Source organism: Hyposmocoma kahamanoa, unplaced genomic scaffold (assembly GCF_003589595.1).
Source record: "Hyposmocoma kahamanoa isolate Upper Pololo Valley unplaced genomic scaffold, ASM358959v1 62, whole genome shotgun sequence".
In the NCBI taxonomy this organism is placed as follows: Eukaryota; Metazoa; Arthropoda; class Insecta; order Lepidoptera; family Cosmopterigidae; genus Hyposmocoma; species Hyposmocoma kahamanoa.
The window spans coordinates 22652522-22673909 of NW_020653850.1; the positions used below are offsets into that span (position 1 = coordinate 22652522).

The 21388-nt window shown below is 36.4% G+C and overlaps 2 protein-coding genes across 2 annotated transcripts in view; one reads left to right on the plus strand and one right to left on the minus strand.

Moving 5' to 3' along the window:
• The window catches only part of LOC113229817 (muscarinic acetylcholine receptor DM1-like), a 108369-nt gene that overhangs the window by 48232 nt on the left and 38749 nt on the right, over positions 1-21388 (minus strand). The gene's annotated exons all lie outside the window — the stretch shown is intronic.
• LOC113229840 (carboxylesterase 1F-like) lies at positions 10154-14553 on the plus strand. Its single transcript, XM_026463523.1, has 3 exons — positions 10154-10319; positions 11023-12341; positions 13438-14553. Exons 1-3 carry the CDS (start codon positions 10191-10193, stop codon positions 13613-13615), a joined length of 1626 nt encoding a protein of 541 aa, XP_026319308.1. The 5' UTR covers positions 10154-10190; the 3' UTR covers positions 13616-14553.

Sequence of the window (21388 nt, forward strand, 5' to 3'; positions counted from 1 at the left end):
TCAAAGTCAAAGTCAAAGTCAAAGTCAAAGTCAAAGTCAAAGTCAAATTCAAAGTCAAAACAAAATCAAAGTCAAAGTCTTCATCTCATAGGTGAGCAAATTACAGTTGAAATCGTCATACTGATTAAACTCTACTGCTTATTAAGGCAAATACCCCTGAGAAGAATGATCAAGAAACTCCAGGGGATGCTCTTTGTAAATATACATTTGAATCAGTAATGCTCTATAAACAGTAATGCACACATTACTGCTTATCGACAGAAATAGGTAACATGGCAGTACTTTCCCGGACGAACTCTTTCACAAGGAGCTATACTCCTACTAAATACCAGGATAAACCGGTCTGGTCTAACCCGGCGTCATTGTGGTAGGAAATTGTTACACGGACTGTGAGGCGGGTCAATATTTCCCACATATTTAACGTATGATATTTCCAATGTTGTTGTGTATGTCCGTAATCCTTGTTATTTAATAGCATAATTATCTTTGAGCTTAGAAATAAAAGCAAAAAATTTTTATTCACAAATTTTTTATTACGTTTATGAAACTTTTACATAAACACACAAAAATTAACAACAAAATTGAGCATACTTATATTCTTATAAATTTTATATATTAATAATCAGTCCTTTCAAATATTTGTAGCAGTTTTATAAATATTACTGTTTAGACAGTTTATTATTTAAAAAGTTAATTAGAATATTCTATAAGAATACACTCACTGCAGAAAGATATTATGTGTTCAGGACAAATATATTTGTTGCAACCTTGGCATATGTGTTTTGTTTTATGGTCTCTTTTTATAGACCTTAGCAGGAAATCTTAGCAGGAGGCTCCTCTGTGATTCTCCAACGAACTGTCAGATTCTTTTGCGCATATGTCGTGTCAAGTGATTCACATCGGCAGCCCGTAAGTCACTGGAATTCTGTCTCCCTGAACGGATTAGGCCATTGTTTAAAAGTGGATTTGAAGAAGTTTCTGGATCTGATGCAGGCTGCACTTGCTGCGGCGGCAGCGCATGAGTGGTGCTTAATTGCATACTGTATATCTATGCTGTATGCGTATATAGTTTTTTTTAAATTACCTTTCGACAACAATAAGAATCACAATATAAATACCAAATAATTAACTGTAATGCGTAAAACCTTTGATTAAACTCAAATAAATATTAATCAGCAATATAAAATCATCCGTGAAAAAGGCGCAAAATTGTTACGTAGGCAGTGAGGATGAGGAATATAACCCTATATTTAACCTTTTTGATAAGTGCACACATGGATCACACAGCACGGATTTCATAAATCTATTTAAAATTATAAATGTTACGGGTCATTATGACCCGACCCCAATGACGCTCGGCTAAGAAAGTAACACGTCGACAATTTTTCTTTTTTCCAAACAGTCGCAAATGTTTGCCATCAAACATGTTGTGACGCGCGTGCAAAATTGGGTAGCTATCGTATTTATAGACTTAAATCTCCTTAAGCCTCTCCAGGTAATTACAGAAGTAGATAAGGGGATTGCCCTGCCGCAAATTGCCAGCGAATAGCTTATAACAGGAAAATCATAACACACACAGAACAGTAAATACAATAGTACGCGGAGTTCCACTTAGTTGAGTTCAGTCCGCCATTTTCGCTTTGGACGTTATAGTCGTGTCAATATCTAGCGCAAAACCTCGAAATCGTAGAAAAATGCTTTATTTTACTACTTACGAGTGTAAAAATAATAGCCTCACTTGTAACATTATCCATGGTGGTGTTTTGATAATATCATCATTAAGTCTTATTTATTTTAATTAGAAATTTACAATTTTCTGTTTACCGTAGTAAACCTTATACTACTGGGATATGGTCGCATCTTTTTTAGACAACTAAGTCAACATCTCGAATTCGTCGTCGTTCATATATTGACCGGTAGATGGCAACACATTGATTGAAATTGCAATATAATATTAAAATATCGTAACTTGCAATAATAAGTGTTGAACTTTCAACGAAATACCAACGGGGTGAAGTTTAAATTATATTAATAGTCCAGAATTAGTTGCATCTTTTTAAATTAGAAACTATGACCAATCATAGTTGAGATTTCATACTGTTTAAGAGCTACCAAGATTTTATGGGATTATAGACACGAAATAAACCGAGTTTTCTAATTATCTTCTTTAATTTGTACGTCAAACAACATTACACCGAACTGACAACCTTTGACTCACTTCTTATTACTTCTTAACAATATCTCGAAGCAAAAAGGCATTAACTCAAACAATTTACATTTTAGTTTATTTTAGTTTAGATTCTGTGAGTTTTGGCAACAGCGGTTCTGATAGTAATTAAGCGTGAAACACACTGATAGCGGGTGCGACTAGGGCGCGTGTCGGGTCGGAAGCACGGCGGTTGTAATTCCGTGTATATAAATGGACTACAACACACTACGCGCGGGCGCGACACGGGTGCAGATCGGATCCTGACCCGAATTATACCCGCCGTGTACCCGACCCGCCACGCGCCCGACCCGTACCCGCTATCAGTGTCTTTCACGCTTTAGGCACGAGGCTTAAGGCACTTACATTGTTTGTGTGATAATAAATATCTTATCTTTCTTTGACTCTAACCAATGATCCTCTTACGTTCGCTTTATTTTGTGGTACCTTGTCTATACTTTATCATTATTATGACTGTAGAGTAGACAAAATACTTGGTCTCACACTAGGCAATTTCCTTTACAATAAATACCAAAACAACAGAGTTTACTCTAGAGCGCTACCCAAATCAATTTAAAAAAGTCCCTTCCCCAAAATTTGCGAAACCCGGGACTTTCTAATCTACAGCCCATTTTGCAAATCGTTGGCAAGTAAGGTCGTTAAACAGATAACCTTGAGAAAATATAAAGAAGCTCTATATTGCATTGTAAATTTTTAGTAATACAAGAATGACATAAAAAAAAAAAAAAAAAAAAAAAAAAAAAAAAAATTTTTAGTAATACAAGAATGACATATTTTCAGATTCTCGTTTCTCACAGACTTAATAGACACATTTTGAGAACCAACAAGTAATACGTGCCGTATTGTTACTATTACTTACAATTTTTATCTTCTAAAATTAAAAAATATACCCGCATTCGTTTATGTACCCACAGGCTCTGTGTCTCTACGTAATGAAACAGTCATTTGTTGTTTTTGCCATAATGCGTCGCTGTTGAACATTACAAAAAGATGTTTACTAGATATTTGCTCTGTAGTAAAACAAAACAGACTTACAAAAACAACAGCCTATAACGAGATTCTTGCCGGTAAACAAACTTCCACCTGATGATAATTCACTACCGCTGAGAGACATTTACAATGCTAAATATGTATGCTAATATCCCAAAATGTTTGTCGTTTATAGGACATAAGATCGTAAATCCCTTGTCTTTGTGACTGGGGTAGTTCTTACAACCCAACACATAGCAGTACTGATTTGGTCCTTCTTATAATCCAACACACAGCAGTGCTGCTTTGGTCTTTTCTACAATCCAACACGCAACAGTACTGCTTTGGTCCTTCCTACAACCCAACACATAGCAGGACTGATTTAGTCCTTCCTACAATCCAACACAGAGCAGTGCTGCTTTGGTCTTCCTTACAATCCAACACACAGCAGTGCTACTTTGGTCTTTCCTACAATCCAACACATAACAGTACTGTTTTGGTCCTTCCTACAGCCCAACACATAGCAGGACTTCTTTGGTCCTCCTTATAATTCAATACACAACAGTACTGCTTTGGTCTTTCCTACAATCCAACACAAAGCATTGCTGCTTTGAAGCTTAAATGACTAGAGAACCCTATCACAAGTGAATATGTGTACCTATTCGCATTGTAACAAAATCTTTTTATGAAAGCCAGCGAAAGGCCGATCGTAAACGGCGAATTGACCCGCGATGACCTAATTCTGATTTATCTGGAGCTACTCGTTCATAAATAGATACATGTTTTCATTTCAAAGGAATCAATTCATTTAAACAGTAATTTAAAAAAATTAACAGTTTCTCGGGCCCGATTAACTACACAATGGATCCAAACTAACAATTCGTGGGCATAGGATTATTTTTATATTAATATTTTTTAATAATGACATTCATATAGAGTTATTTGGTTGTGTTATCATTGGAAATGAAACTATTTTTCAGATCTAAATGACGGATGTTTATTTTTTAAAACAAACTAACATTTCAGGCCCTTTATAAGTCCCAGTCATTCCAATTAGCCGTGGTCCGAAACATTAGTTTCTTTGGAAAACATATATACGAGATTTAGAGCCGGAAAAATTGTTTCGTATCCAATGATATTAATAAAACATTAATATTTTATTGACAAAAAATCGTAAAAGCCTTGTAGATGAATTTTTGGTTGTAATGATTGGAATTGCACTGTTCAGCAAGCGGCACACATACCATGTTCTTATATTTTGAGATCAAAAACTAAAATGTAGGTATATTCAGTCAACCGTGACCATGGGACCTGTAAAGGGTCCGAAAATCCTGTAAAATAGTTTCCTTTCCTATGTGTAACTATCGCAAAAACATAAGAACTCGATATGTAGGTATATTTTTACAGACAATACACTTAACCATTTTTATTTTCTGAAACTGTGAACTTAATTACTCAAGAATAAAAATTCTCAGGAATGTCATTATTTGCCATAAAAAAAAACAGCTCGGTATTCCACGAATTATTCCTATGCCCACGAAGTATCAGTTTGAGCCAACTGTGCGGCGTACTCTATCTAAAACGAGTGCTCAATAATGTATGCCATGAATTACACATACCCAACCCTGTGTATCAAACATTCGTTTACTGTCTTTTATTCACGAGCGTTCCACTTTCCGGTCCATCAAAGATAGACCCAGCTATCGTGGGTACAACAAGATAGGTAAAAGCATCTAGCATAGATACCACAAGATAGCGACGGTGAATACACTCTAATCGTTTGGAATAAAGACTAAATTCCCATTTTCAAATAAACAAGAAAAAAGTTAATGATTTTTCAATTTGTTTTTTTTTATGGTAAGCGACACACCTGTCCATACCTACCTAACTACCTGCAGACAAGTCCCACAGGGGTGCTGGTGAAACTACAAGCACATGAACAGGCATTAGTATAGACAGTTCCTGCAGCAACCTTATCCTTCAAAACCGGAACGCAGTAATGCTCACATCACTGCTTGGCGGCAGAAACAGGTAAGGTGGCAGTACTTCCCTGGACGAACCCTTTCACAAGGAGCTCTACTGCTACTAAAAGGTAGTCATAGTTATTTAAAAGCTTAAGGTTGGAATTTTGTACCCTTGCAAGAGGCCTTGATGGTTTGAGAATGAAATTGGAATGTATTTATAATATCCGAGCAGTATTTATCATGCTGTATAACACGATAAAAATAATAGCAGAACGGAAAATTGACGAGAGCAATTTGAAACAGAAAGAAGCCAAAATTATGCTAATATTTTATTCATTTATTCAAACCAAGTAATGGAGGAAAGACGACGAAAAAAACATCGCATGGAAATTATACTCCTTGAAGACGGGTTAAGTCCTTACCTAAAAGAGACACCTGTCCAGTCGCAAGCCACACACGTCAAGTCTATATCTAGCTTTAAATAGTGCTACCCAAAGTATCTGTATCTATAAGTATACATAGAAATAATAATAATAATAATAATAATAACGCACACACTTAACATAGCCCCGCACTAGAGAAACCCTGTATCGCGGGTACCATAGACACCCACAGGTACAATCTTATAAAGGCACTCCCTACTTAAATTAAATATAGGTTATGGTAAAAAGGAACTTACCCCAAAAGGGCCTGTATATTTCTAGAAATACTATGCTTTATAAGCATTTCGGTTACATGATTTTCAATGGTACTACAATATTATACTTTACAAGCAGTTAGATGTAACCTAATTTATGATTTAACTGGTCAGAATTCTATGTGAAGTTGAGCACGTGTGTTCGCTTAGAAAATTTAGTAGAGAATGGCGATGGAAAAAAGTTGGTGACGATGAAGAAACGGAATTTGAGAATGATTCAAAATTTCAGTAGATGGCCTGGAACCAGAGAAAAGGGTGATAAAAAGATGGGATGACCGTGAAAGAGGTTACATCGTCACAAATTGGTTGCTGGTCATTGTATTTTTATAAATTTCCTTGCAAATCTAAAAGGAAATTATGGAGTAAGCTATCGAGCATATAAAACTTATTGAGAATAAAGCAGTTGTGAATCATGGCCAAGATCTATCACGTATTTGTTCCCTTCGAAAATTTTCAGGCTGAAGATAGACCAAAATTCTAAAAGTTACACAATCGAACAAGTTGTACAACTTTTGACTAATTTTGCAAAGGTTACGTATTGAACTAATATATTGCCTTTCAACTTTTACACAGGATGTTACATAATAGGTCAGGATAACAAATAACTCAAAGTTATCATTTTTATATCTATGAAAAATAAATCTGTGTCAACAGACTGTACATCAAAAACCAAAATCAAAATTACCTTACTTGACATTCATTTCAATAAACCGAAAAGAAATACAAAAAATATAACCATTGATTTTCTGCCATAATCCATAATACTTAAGAACACATTTCACAAATTCAAAATGATTCTGAAAAGTAATATAAGGTAAACATTTACAAAAACCTACATCCCGGGCTTGCTGAGTTTGCTTGGAATTGTGCATGATATTTCATATCTATAATTTTTTACTTTATAAATAATATTCAAGTACCATCGTATTCTTATATAACGTAACCCCCATCTTAATCTCGATGCGATTTTCCCATATCTCATTTACCAACATCGCTGAAAAATACAGATAAAAAAATATTTTGAACATAACAATGATACCACCGCTGTATATTACTTGATAAAATTGTAAAAACCAAAAAAGATACCAGCCGAAATTTATCAGCATATCATGTCATATAAAATTTGAACAGTTTTCTAAAACAGCCTAAACACATTCTGCAAGACATGTAGCACATTGTATGTCATATCACCAAAGACTAGCAGCTGCTTCCGTTAAAAGTTCCGAGAAGAAATGTTGCCAACCTCCTAAACTCAGCCTTGGATGAAGTTTCCTACCTTTAACTAGAAGAATTAGAAGTAGAACTTGAACATTTTTCTTATTATTGAGACATTTTCGAGAATGTAGGTATTATTCCTCCTTCCGCTTTATTCCATTACTTTCGTCTGTCATCATCTCATTTAGTAGAAGTAGAGCTCCTTAAGAAAGAGTTCATCCAGGAAAGTACTGCCACCTTACCTGATTCTGCCGTCAAGTAGTATGACGTGAGTGAGAGACTGCGCTCCGATTTTGAAGGAAAAAGTTCTGGTGAAATTACAGGCGCATGGGTTTTGTCAACTGATGTCTCAGGGCGACGGGCGTAGAAGCAGTGCCCGTCAGATCTTTGCAATTTAAAGCTCTGAGTGGCACTGTAACTATCAGGGATAAGTGTGTCGCTAGCCACCAGATGCACGACTTGTTCGTTCCGTCGCTTGATATCGTTAAAAAATCTGTATCATCCATCATCTCGTTATTTACTCTCTTCATACTATCACCTTAAATACAATTCATTTCTAACTGTTTTATAAGTCGAGCCAACTTGATAGTAATCAAATTTTATGATCTTCAGAAATCTAACTCCAGATGGATCCCTAGGCATCCTATGGTCTGAATACTTAGCGCAAGAACAACGCTACCTAAATATCGATGAATAGCTGACAGAGCGGTGCGGCAGCGGATGAAGACGAAATCCAATTTTGGGAAGGCATCTTTAGAGAGCATTGTCTAAAGCTATAACATGATAGGCTCGAAATAAACTTGCCCCTTTCGCAGTATAATTGAGCCTTTCCCAATTGTCTATTCCATCTTTCTCTTCCTTCTAAACCGAAGTCTACAGTGTTCCGTGATCAACTACAACCCTCTCCGAAGCTTGAAATTAGAGTATTTCACATTATTTAGACAAACGTCGGTTTGTTTGAAAAAACAAATATACGCGGTTTAAATCGGAAAAATAGTTTCATTCCTATGTGTAACAATCGCGAAAACCTAAGAACTCGATATGTACACCAGTACGGACTGGATCTTGCAAATAAAATCCGGCGGTTCAAAGACCTCAAGAACAAACGTGCGCGCGCCCTAGCTGCATTAACTTTTCTCAAAAAGTGCCGCGACAATAACATAGTTCCAAAATGCGTTAAAATAACTCCGCGAATAGACATCTACGGTAGTGAACGCATACTTCGCCAAGCCAGTAAGAAATTATTGTGCAAACTAATCCACAATAACCGCTATTCAATTCAAAAGTTTGACAATCAGATTACGGAATTATCGAAAGAATTGGAGGTAAAGTTAAGCAGATCTGATTACAATAAATGCATTGAAATTACAAATAAACGATCAGCATATATATTTCAACAATCCCAAAAAACACAGATTGAAAAATTTTATGAACTTCAACTGAAGTGCATAAGTAACGAAACGTCAACGTCACTGTCAAATGATCAAACACAAACTCAATCTGTAATAAACTTATCGAACAAAACGTTAGATCAGTATGCTTTTTCAGTTTTGCAAAAGGGTTTGAAGGATAGGGAAGGAGGATTGTCTAGTTAAAAACAACATGAGAAAGGAAGATTTGGAGGCAATACGCCAAGATGTTTCGTCAATATTGCATTCAAATACCCAGACCCAGACCGAATCTTACTCGAGATGAATGTAACGCGCTGAAGACCTTCCGCGAAGATCCTGAATTAGTCATTCTCCGTGCAGATAAAGGTAACGCGACTGTGGTCATGAATACCTCAGATTATAACAGCAAAATAACTGACTTACTATCGGATGAAAGCACGTATAAAAAGGCGAAGAAAGACCCTACTACCAAGATATTAAAAACAACAACTAACTTAATATCTAAGCATTCCGATACGCTGAAACTTGCTGTAAGTGAGTTTGTACCCTGCTGCGTAAAACCTCCAAAATGTATGGTTACCAAAAATACATAAGGCTGACACCCAACTCCGTCCCATAGTTAGCCAGATTGACACACCTACCTACAAACTGGCTCAACACATGGCAAAGGTACTGTCACCATTGAGAGGGAAACACTGATGTCAAACACCGTGGCGTAAACAAGTCTGCAGTCTGCAAGCATGTCATGGATAAACCTACACATTCAATGAAGTTTGACAAACCCCAGGTTCTTGCAAAAGAAGTCCGTTATCTACCCAGGATGCTGCGAGAAGCCATTGAAATTAAAAAACATCCTAATTTCAACAGGGAAGATGGTTTCTCCGTACCACCAGTTTGCGATCCAGTATTTCCTCTAATGAAAAATCCCAGACAGACATAAGACTGCAGTATTAATTAATATGTTTTAGTTTATTCTAATTTCTATAATAATTAATGATAAATTGAACTTAATAAAAATTTATTCAATAAAATAATTTGTTAAACATAATGTAGCGTAAATTGGAATGTTTTCTATGTAAAATTAAAAATAAGGTATTTAATTAATAACTATTGTAACAATAGTGAAAAAATAGGCATCAATATTAGACATAACTGGTTGAAGACTGTACCACCTCAGTCAACCGTGACCATGGAACCTGTAAAGGGCCCGAAACGTCGGTTTGTTTGAAAAAACAAATATACGCGATTTAAATCCGGAAAAATAGTTACATTTCCTATGTGTAACAATCGCGAAAACTTAAGAACTCGATTAGAGTATTTATTTAGTTACAAATTACTGTATAAAAATAAACTTATGCCGTACACGCATTAAAAGTGACGTAATCATTTTAGTTTAATTTACGCGACGATTGTTTATTTTTGTTGATATCCCACCTTTTGTAAACTTATTGCAGCACTCTCAACATTATTACACAACATTATGACGATGTTGGTATTTGTGTTTTTTATTATCTGTTTTAGAACCGAAACTGATTCAAGGTCATTCATTCATACACAGTCACACACGAATATTTATCTATAACACGTCTAAAATAAAATAACGGCACATTCATCGCTTAGTTGTGCATCAAGGACATATTACGTTTTGTTAAGATTTTCGGCAGTTACTTGAATGATATCATCCAAAACATTTTATCGGCGGGTGTAAACGAGTGCGGTTTTCTAAAATGGTTCAAGTAGAGGTTACCGAGGGAATCTTAGAAGGTGAAACAATAAATAATCCATTTGGTGGAACTTATCATAGTTTCAAAGGAATTCCTTTCGCTGAACCGCCGGTTGGAGACTTACGATTTAAGGTAAATTAGGTTATAGTAACTGTACTGCTGATATAAATATTCGATAAGTTGATTATTAAAAACATTAAAATAATGTTTCGCTAATTATATGCTGCAGTGGAGGTAAAGCAAATACAGATAGTAGTTACATTAAATTCCTATTAAAGATTTCATAGCAAAAGGAGCTTAGAGTACGTTCGGCTTAAGCTTGGATCGTCAGGCCGAAAAATGACTTATAATTTAGTAAATAACATAATAAGTAAGTCAGGCGTCATGTTGTAATAATGTACGGGGCGCATGTATCTGTTGCAAATGCTAGTGCGTTGATCTGATGTTGTACGTGCTTGTAAAGCTAGATACCAACCACGCGTATTGTTGGTTAGATATTAAATTGTACATTAATGATATTTTTTAATAAAACAGAAATGCTACTTTTTCTTTATCATTCCCATATTGTTAGGATAAGAACTAACAAATATATTATAATTTAAAATCGTATGTAGACTGTTAATGCATCAAATACTATACAGTGTTTTTTTTTTTAAGTGTACAGTACATGAAATTCGAAACCATAGAAGATGCAGTGGAACTGTCTTAGGAACCATTAAGTCTTTTTTTGTGAAAACAATTTTGGCATAGTCAATTTTTTTGGTAAGCTCACGCTTACCCAAAAAACCGATCACTCTTTTCTTATTTCTTTATTGATGTTTATACATATTTTCAGGCTCCGCAACCTTTGAAACCATGGTCTGGGGTACGCAGTGCCAAGGAACACGGGCCAATCTGTTACCAAAAACATATGATAATACGTGACTCAAAGCCAGAAGGTAGCGAAGACTGTCTGTACCTTAATGTATACACTCCAGACATAGAACCATTGCCGTTACTTCCAGTAATGTTCTATATACATGGAGGAGGATTTTCTTGCGGCAGTGGTAATGATGACAGATATGGCCCTGAGTTACTTGTCAAAGAAAATGTCATCCTTGTTACTTTCAATTATAGAGTCGACATTCTAGGTTTCCTTTGCCTTGATACTGAGGAAATCCCCGGTAACGCGGGCATGAAAGATCAAGTTGCTGCACTGAGATGGGTTAAAAAAAACATTAGCAATTTTGGAGGAGATCCTGACAACATCACTATTTTTGGAGAGAGCGCTGGCGCAGGCAGCGTTGCGTACCATTTGATATCACCAATGAGTAAAGGATTATTTAAAAGAGCTATAGCACAAAGTGGCTCTGCCACTTGTTATTGGGCGAAAAGTTTTGAACCTCGTGAAAGAGCTATCGCTTTAGCTCGAAAATTAGGATTCGAATCCCAGGACATCGACGCAATTGCATTTTTTTTCAAATCAGCACCTAAAGAGAATCTAGTCCAACTCAGAGTGCCCATAACGATGTCTGAAAAAGAAAAAGAAATAAGTGACGTGCAGTTAACTATTGTTGATGAAAAGGCATTCGGTGACAACGAAAGATTTTTTTACGGAGACGTCAATGACGCTCTTCGAAAAGGTATTCATGAGGGAGTAGAAGTTATAACGGGCTACTGTGAACACGAAGGACTCATGGGATTGTGTGGTGTTGATATGAAAAAATTGTTTGAACATGCAAATTGTTATAACGAATTTTTTGCCCCTAAAGACATTGTTATAAATTGCCCTATACGTGAAGTTCTAGACGCAGGAAGGAAGATGAAAAAGTTTTACTTTGGCAAAAATAAAGTTTCTATGGAAAATTTGGAACAGTTAGTGAAGTTCATCGGAATGAATATGTTTAACTATCAGATAGTACAATTTGCGAAAATGATATGTAACAAGAACAAAACGTACTTTTATAAATTTACATGCACTTCTGAGTTGAATTTAATGTCGCATGTTTTTGGAGTAGGAAACATCTTAGGCAAAAAACCTGTAGTGTGCCACGCAGATGATTTACCCTATATATTCAACATGAAAATATTGCCAATAAAAGTTGACCAGAATTCAGAAACTTACAAATTAATTAACAATGTCGTGAAACTTTGGACCAATTTTGCCAAATTCGGGTGAGTTCACAAAATAACTGGTACTAAAAAACTGACTGAACAAATTTCATAAGTTTCTTACAGGCGACTGGCAAAAAGGCCTGCTGACCCAGTGTGTTGCTTAGTTGAGAAGATCGTAGGCCCCGGTATGGCAACAGTCGCTGATTCAAGTCCAGTCAGATCGAATTATTTTTTCTTTCTGTATTCGATCTTTGTATCAACAATGGTCAGAATCGCTGGAGGAACTGGATCAGATGCTGAACAGCCTAGCATCCGCCTCGCGGCGGATTGGTCTCGGCATGAACTTTGATAAAACCAAAGTCATGATCAATGACCACATTGATCCGAGACCCATCTGCGTCAATGGCCACCTTCTTGAAGTTGTTTCCGAATACACTTACCTCGGGCAGATTCTGCAGTTAGGTAGAAATAACTTCGAGAAGGAGGCCAGGAGGAGGATTCAGCTTGGCTGGGCAGCGTTTGGGAAGCTACGTCGAGTCTTTTCGTCGCCCATCCCGCAGAGCTTGAAAACAAAGGTTTTCAACCAGTGCGTCCTACCAGTTCTAACGTACGGAGCTGAGTCGTGGACACTCACGATACGGCTAGTCCACCAGTTTAAAGTCGCTCAGCGAGCTATGGAACGAGCTATGCTCGGAGTTTCTCTGAAAGATAAACTCCGTAATGAGGTTATCAGACAGAGAACCAAAGTGATCGACATAGCTCTTCGGTTAAGCAAGCTGAAGTGGCAGTGGGCTGGACATATCTGCCGAAGAACCGACAACCGCTGGGGTAAACGAGTTCTTGAGTGGAGACCACGACTTGGCAAACGTAGTGTGGGACGCCCTCCAGGCAGATGGAGTGACGATCTGCGGAAGATTGCTGGCAGGAAATGGATGCGTCAAGCCGAGAACAGGGCGAAATGGCGTGCATTAGGGGAGGCCTATGTCCAGCAGTGGACTGCAATAGGCTGATGATGATGATGATGATCAACAATGGTACTAAAAATTTTACTAAATTATTCAAAGCACCGTTTTCCAGTAACTTCTTGCTTCGTAATCTCAATCACGTGATATATCATCAATGTTGGTTTTAAAAATATACATTTGCTCATTTTCAGAAATCCAACGCCAGATGATTCTCTAGGAGTGCACTGGTCACCCTATAGTACATCAGAAGAACAATATCTGGACATTGGTAACGAGTTGATATTTAGTTCATCTCCGGACGAAGAGCAGGTGGAATTTTGGCAAATGCTGTTTAAAGAATATTGTCCGCATTACTTTTTTTATAAGTGAAGTTATGTTTCCACAGGAATGCCGATAAACCAATTTAATGACATCACTGATATAAATAATATGAATACAATGTAATTAATAATGAATAATGATAGTGTAAAATGAACATTTAGTTTTAGTTTTAGTTTGTTGAGTTTTGTATTAGATTTTTTGTTTAAAATATTTTGTGATAATGCGAATGATTATGTACCATGACGTTGGTGAAAGGGTGTCAGTTGTCACCGCTGCGCCATGGTGATATAAGGTAGAAATAATTGTGTCGTTGGTTGGTAGATGACCGGTTATTATTTTGGTTAAGAAACTTATATATACTTATTTGGTACATGCGTCTTTATGCTGATTTATAGTGTACGGTCATTGACTTACAATTATATGTACAGTCATTACTTTTGCTTGGACTAAGACGTACCTGAATGCCGGAAGAGGGCTTGACATTCTAGCACGTTTGGTGGCTGCTACAATTATAACGTACTGGACTCTACCAGGGTTAATGCTTAGGTATTTAATTTTTTTAAATGTACACCATATCTACCACATTGCGATTGGAATATTCATCACGGTCCACTTCACCCACCGCTGGGTATAGGCCTCTCATAGTTTGTGCCATCCACCACGATCCTGTGCTAGTCTCACCCATCTACTGCTCGCAACTTTGACAATGTCGTCCACCCATCTCGCTACAGGTCGTCTCACGTTCCTATATCCATTTCTTGGACACCATTCAGTTATCGCCTTACTCCACCTGAGTTCACCACGTCTCGCAACATATCCTGCCCATCTCCATTTTGAATTAGTTATCCGATCTCCTATGTTCTGGACCGTAGTTCGTTCTAATTATACGCGATCTATAAGTTTGATTGATTTATTTTGATTAATTTGAGCAATAAATAAAAAATGAATAATCTCAGTACAGGGTAAACTAAACCGTTAAAAAAAACAACCTAAAAAGTTCTTGGAATTACATCTATTTGCCAAGTTGTATTGAAATCGGTTACCGGAAAGTGCGTGACACCGCATTCATCCTCTATTTTGCCACCATAAGGGTGTCGCCACACGGGCGTTGCTGGTGCGTTGCTTCGTCGCAACGCTATTATTTCAACGGACTGAGTGCCACAAGAGCTGTTCCGTCGACGCTATTTCTAAGCACCGTGTGGCATGTCGTTCTGATTTATACGTAATACAACGCAGTTGCAAATTTCAATAGGACCACTACTGAGGTACCCTCTTTCCAGCAAAAAAATAATCATCAAAATCGGTTCATAAATGCTGGAGTTATCGCGTAACAAACTAAAAAAAACATACAGTCGAATTGAGGACCTCCTCCATATTTTGAAATCGGTTAATTATAAATTAAATTAAATAGGTTACATATAGTACTGCTACCAGCGGCCTTGCCATTCTTAGCTCTACTAATATTGCGACGCCAATTGCTTATGAACAAAATTCATACAGGAAAACAATGTCAAGTGCACGGTAGAGTTGCCGCGTCGAATTTAATTCACAGCTTCATTATTACTCTAGTACTGAATATCGCCAAACAAATATTGAACCGCTCTGGGCGTCGAGGCAATATTTATGTGTAATACGGCCTTTTGTTTGGCTTCTTGTATTCTGAGGCTAATCGAAACAGAGTGTGGGGAATATCGGAAATATTTCCATTCCTATGTACCCTTGAGCTCGTTCACACCAGATCAGACCGGAGAATTTTTTTGGCTTAGATAAACAGAATGAAAATTTGATAGCGTCTATTATGAATCTTTTTCCTGTTTTTGACTACATATGCATTATGTAGAAGGAAAGGTACAAGATTAATCATTCTGCATGAAGGAGGTAACATCGTTAAGATCCCTTGATATTGTTATATAATAACCGCCAAAGAAATCTTCTGATTCTTGTGCGTTGAAGAAATTTTTCAATATTGCAAATATATTATACAACCGCCTATATATTTATAATCTTTGACACCGTGTCGGTTATATTGATTGATACCGTGGTTTCTTTGTCATCGCGTCTTGAAAACTTGTAAACTCAGCACAAAACAATACTCATAACCAACTTACACAAAAACACAATAATTTTAACCAACTTTAAAAAAAGAAAGTTTTTTTTATGTATGTGAACCGATTTTGATGATTCTTTTTTTTATTGGAAAGAAGGTACCTTAGTAGTAGTCACATTAAATTCTAACGAAAAATTCCGCCTCTAAGAGTTGGGAAACTAGGGAATGAATCCGGTTTCGCGCACTTTCCGGTAACCGATTTCAATAAAAATTGGCAAGTAGACGTAATTCCACGAAATTTGAAGTCGGTTTTTTTAGTACTATGTACTGGGATTATGTAATATATATTTGCTCAACACAAAAAAAGTAAATTTCTACAATAAGTAGTAAAATACTTAACAAACAAATTATAAGTCATATTCAATTATTGAATCCTAAAAAGCAATATTATTAAAATTATTTTAGTATATCCCGCCGCAATGAGCAAGATACTTAACCGTTAAGTACTCTATTTAAGCTCTTGCTAGATCTAAGAAGAACTCGAAGTAAAAGAAGTCTTTCATCCCCTACTTTGCCACCTCTAAGGGTGGGATGAGTGACTTGTGAGGTCAGGTTTTTTTTAGTATTCGTTACTGATGTTATATTTATTCATTTAGATACATTATCGGTAAGTACATAGAGAAACTTAAATTGCATTATCATAACTTTGTAAGCAGTATGTTATGCCATTGCAGGCGTATATAGCAATTACACAACGTACAAGTTGGGTAACTTTGGACACATTTCTCAGGTTTGTACGGATCTTAAAATTGAAATGTATTGGCCGAAATGGGTAATCAATAAATGGTTAATGAGTGTTCTTTCATACCTAAATTTAGAATAATTTATCGAGTTCTTAGGTTTTTGCGATTGTTGCACATAGGAAATGAAACTATTTTTCCGGATTTAAATCGCGTATATTTGTTTTTTCAAACAAACCGACGTTTCGGGCCCTTTACAGGTCCCATGATCACGGTTGACTGAGGTGGTACAGTCTTCAACCAGTTATGTCTAATATTAATGCAAACCACCCTATTTTTTCACTATAGTTACAATAGTTATTAATTAAATACCTTATTTTTAATTTTACAAAGAAAACATTCCAATTTACGCTACATTAAGTTTTACAAATTATTTTATTGAATGAATTTTTATTAAGTTTAATTAATTATTAATTATTAATAGAAATTAGAATAAACTAAAACATATTAATTACTACTGCAGTCTTATGTCTGTTTGGGATTTTTCATTAGAGGAAATACTGGAATTCTTGGAATTCCTATTAGAATAATTTAACTAAAACGAAGAATTGCAAAAAAGCTGTTTTTTTAATCTGTTATAATTATTAATACAGAGATTGAACGCTTAGGAAAAATTTCTTCGATCCGGCCAGGTTCGAACCGACATCTTCTAGCAAACCGTGCCAGACGCTATGCCAACTAAGCTTTAAACTCTTCTAAGTGTTCGATCAACTAGTGGAGTAATTTCACAAACAAATAATTGAATATCAATTCAATAAAAAATTTAATCTAATCTACGAATCATTTCCATTTTAAAAAGAAAATAGTTTCTATGCCTGCTTCTGAGTTTAGATTTTTTTTAATAATATCAGGTGACGGGACAAACAAGTCGTACGCCTGATGGTAAGCTACACGCCTGTCCATAACAGTTGCAGTGCCACTCAGAGCTTTAAATCGCAAAGATCTGAGGGTGCATTGCCACTGCGCCCGTCACCCTGAGACATAAGTTCAGAAGTCCCATGTGCTTGTAATTTCACCTATAACGGAAATGAGATATAGTACAATAGATAGCAATTCAAATGAAATATAAAGTAAATATTTAATAATAATAGTTAGCCTATAAAGTCCCTCCGCTGCGTTCAGGCCTCTTACAAGGGCTTGGTCTGCGGTTCTCACGCGAGCCTAATGCGCTTTGAGAACTACACACACATCATGATTTGCATTGAATTGCATTACAACACAATATGTATACAAGTTCCTTACAATGTTTTCCTTCACCGAAAAGCTCATAGTAAATTTCGTCGACCCGGTGGGTCTTGTATCCACGTCCATGCTGCACCGTAGCATTGCCCTGACCATCGGAGCCACGGGTCCAGTTACCGAGTCGTCGAAATTATCTTATATGTTTTTGTTATAGTCTTTATACTGACTTTCGGTATTCGTCGCCGTTAGTGACGTCTAGTGAAAGATTTTTGAGTAACTTTGTCGCCGCAGCCGATACCTTTACACGTATCACAACTGAAGCACATGTCGCTTTTCGATGAAATGTATTTATTGAGATTTTTTGTGAAATTACTCCACTAGTTTTGTTAAGATTATCAATACAAAGATCGAACACACAGAAAAATTTTCGTCGAATCGGTGGAAAAAAAAGAAAAATTCTGACAAAAAATCTCAACAGATACATTCTCAAAATTTTACGAGAAATTTTATAAGTACAGTAATCGTGCCTCCAAAAAGTCATATCTAGATGACCTCAAGCAGCGAGTGTAATTACTAATTACTTTAATAAAGACCTCAATTTTTTATTTTCTTTTAATTTCATTTGTAGTTTTTATTTGAACTGAAAACCAGCGCTGTGGCTCCGCCGCAGTATTCTCTGAGTTGGGCCCTTTTCAGTGCAATACACGATAAGCATAAAATCACATTGTACTTGTAACATGTGTTTGTGCTGAATAAATTTATTTTCCTTCTTTCTTTCTCCATTATATGATAGTATAGAATCCCCTGTAGTTTGTAGAACTGTGAATAAATAAAATCCTTTTTTTTTCCACTCCCCGAGGAATGTCTGCGAGACTTCCCACTCGGATATTACATTAGTATCGCGGCATTCCCTAACGACATTTCCTTTAGCACAAATACTTTGAGAACTTCAGATACAATTTTGTTTCAGCATGCAAAGCTGCGTTAGACATTTTGTAGTTTAATCTTTATTCTAATACTTCAGTAAATTATTAGATATAGTTTTTTAACATAAGGGATTCATTATTTTCTAAAGTCTGTGTGAAAATCTATAGAAAAGGTTCTATTCTCTTGGAAAATTTGCACACACTTGTGCGTTCTCGTTGTGGAAAATCAAGCGCTAAGAGCCCCTGTGTTTTTTATATTTAAGGGGAAACTGGTAAAACACGATCCCATTACTTTCTAGACAGCGTCGAACACCATTGATTTTGATTAGTTAATATACGAAATAGAATCTAACTTTGATAGTATGGACTCCGTTCGGAGATCTAATCTCTTAAAAACAGACTCAAGGTCATTGGCGAATTTTTTTAAGGTAGTTGGAAAACGTGCCCTCAGCGGTTTATTATTTATTGATGATGATTATTTCAATAATTATTGTTTAGTAATAATAATTATAGTTGAATATCAAGTACCAAAAGTTATTTCACTATTGAAGCACCTAATACTTTCATAAAACCAAAAGTACAGTGATTAAAATCGCTCCTTAGAGACGGCTGTTTATTGCAAGTTCCAGTTTGTTTAGTTTGTGTGGTTAAATAGTTTGTGTTGACATAATGAAACATCGTCAAATTCTACGCGAAAGACAGGTTTCTTTATTATATAAGACGTCAAAATAGTATCCAAGAAGGCAAAAAAACAAAAGGTAATTACCGTGAACAGCTTCAAAGAGAACTAGCAACAAAAAGAAAACAAAGTGCAAAATGTAGGCGTTTGGTAACAGAATAATTAGAATTAAGTTACGTCGAAAGATACTCAAGAGCGCCATCATTAATTAAATAATTGGAAGTAGGGTGTATGATTCAACATATATTATATTTACTTTCTTAAAGAAAAGAAAACAAGAAGAAACAAAGAATTCATTCGATCCTGGACTAGTTATAGGAACTCTACACAGGATTGTGCATGGAGGTATATCGTCGCCAGAGGCACTGGCCCTCATCAACTGAAACGTTCCTCGTAGAGTACCTAGGGTCCTCATTGCCAATCATTTGTTATAGCTAGTGACCGAACCAATCTCATGACTCCTGCAGTCATACAATGGCTTGACTGTGGATATCTTTCATGTAGGGAACACTAAACAAAATATTCGCAGGTGCCAGCAAATGTTTCAATCTAAAATCCTTTATAATCAATTATTGCTGTAATTTTACATTTTCAATAATATTTTATTATTATTATTTCAGATTATTTTTTGTATCTCATGCTGTATACACCTGTAGCGACTTGGCACCTTGTATGGTGAACGTATGTATATTTATTTCTAAGATTGTTTGGTGTTAAGTTGATGGTGTATCTTTAAATAAATAAACTAGTGTCTGTTGCCTCACTGTTAGGGCAGGCAAGCCGGTTACTCGGTTAATCGAAAAAAACCGAGTAACCGTCCATTTTGGAACCCGGTTTTCAACTGAGGAAGCCCAGGCTTTTTGACATTTTCGGCTTTGTCTTGAAAACACTAAAATGTAAATTCGTAACTCATAATATCATCGTATCATTATCAATAATGATAAATAAATGCTAAATCGGAAAGCAGTAATGCTCAGATCACTGCTTGACGGCAGAAATAGGTAAGGTGGCAGTACTTCCCTTTACGAACACTTTCACAAGGAACTCTACTGCTAGAATTACGTTACTTACATTACACCAGCACAGGTATTTATTTCAAAAATAACCACTGTCAACAACTTGCTACTCCTTTTTAAAGTACAGTTTTTAATTTATTTGAAGACAAGAAATACCTTTACAATCCCAAAAACCCGGTAAGCTCTTGAACGAGGCTATAAAAACATCGCAACCGTTTCTTTGACCTACAATTTCGACAAGGGTTCAGGAAAAATATGAAGAGAAATATAGGAGCGAGCGTGTTGCCCTGGGGTACACCAACGCGAAATTGATTTCTTGCCCGGAAAACTTTACTATAGCTAGTAAATGTTACGAACTATATCTTACAAGTTAGTTCAGATGTTCTTACATTAATGAGGTAAACCTACAATCGGTTTTATATCAGCTTACCTTTGGATTTTTTTTTTTATGATACCTAGTAACGGGACGATCAAGTTGTAGGCCTGGCCACAAATTACTTAACAGTTACTACGTAACAGATACATCACTCTCATACAAAATCGAAAATACCTACTCTATAATAGCCTACTAAATCTGACTAATGAGACCAGGCGCTCACTATGAGGGAAATGGAACCTAAGCACGTGCTAGGAGAGATGGAAATAAAGTTGCCCGCCGTGAGCAGTCATGCGGAAACAAATGCTGGTACATGAAAGACTTGTATGAGCGCTTGTGCGGAAGTCGGTACACTCAGCGGTAGGCACTTGTAGCGTAATCTTGAGCGAGTGACGGAGTGGGCTCGTGATAAACGACACGCCTGCCCAAAACAGTGGCAGTGTCACTCAGAGCTTTAAATCGCTGCACTCGTCACCCTGAGACGTAAGTTATCGTATGTGCCGGTAGTTTCGTTAGTACATTACCGCTTGGCGGCAAAAATTAGTAAGGTGGCAGTGCTTCCCTGGACGAACTCTTTCACAAGGAGCTCTTCTGCTACAAAAATATCTCATCTGATGTCAAGGGGAGATGTGACCTACGAGAGTAAGTGTCTAAAAAATGCCTATTCACTCTGGACTTGAAAAGCTCTAAATTGTCCTTGTGTATATCATTCGTAAGCTAAGCGGTTCGAGCGAATGGGTGGTATATCAACGACATACGGATGGAGTGTTTCGGGTTTTCTATATAAATGAAAGA

What these genes read in the sequence shown, in the direction of transcription:
- LOC113229840 (XM_026463523.1), top strand. Translation starts at nt 10,191, where the DNA reads ATGGTTCAAGTAGAGGTTACCGAGGGAATCTTAGAAGGTGAAACAATA. An exon ending in TTGGAGACTTACGATTTAAG is followed by an intron (nt 10,320 to 11,022) that starts GTAAATTAGGTT and finishes ACATATTTTCAG; the next exon opens with GCTCCGCAACCTTTGAAACC. An exon ending in ACCAATTTTGCCAAATTCGG is followed by an intron (nt 12,342 to 13,437) that starts GTGAGTTCACAA and finishes GCTCATTTTCAG; the next exon opens with AAATCCAACGCCAGATGATT.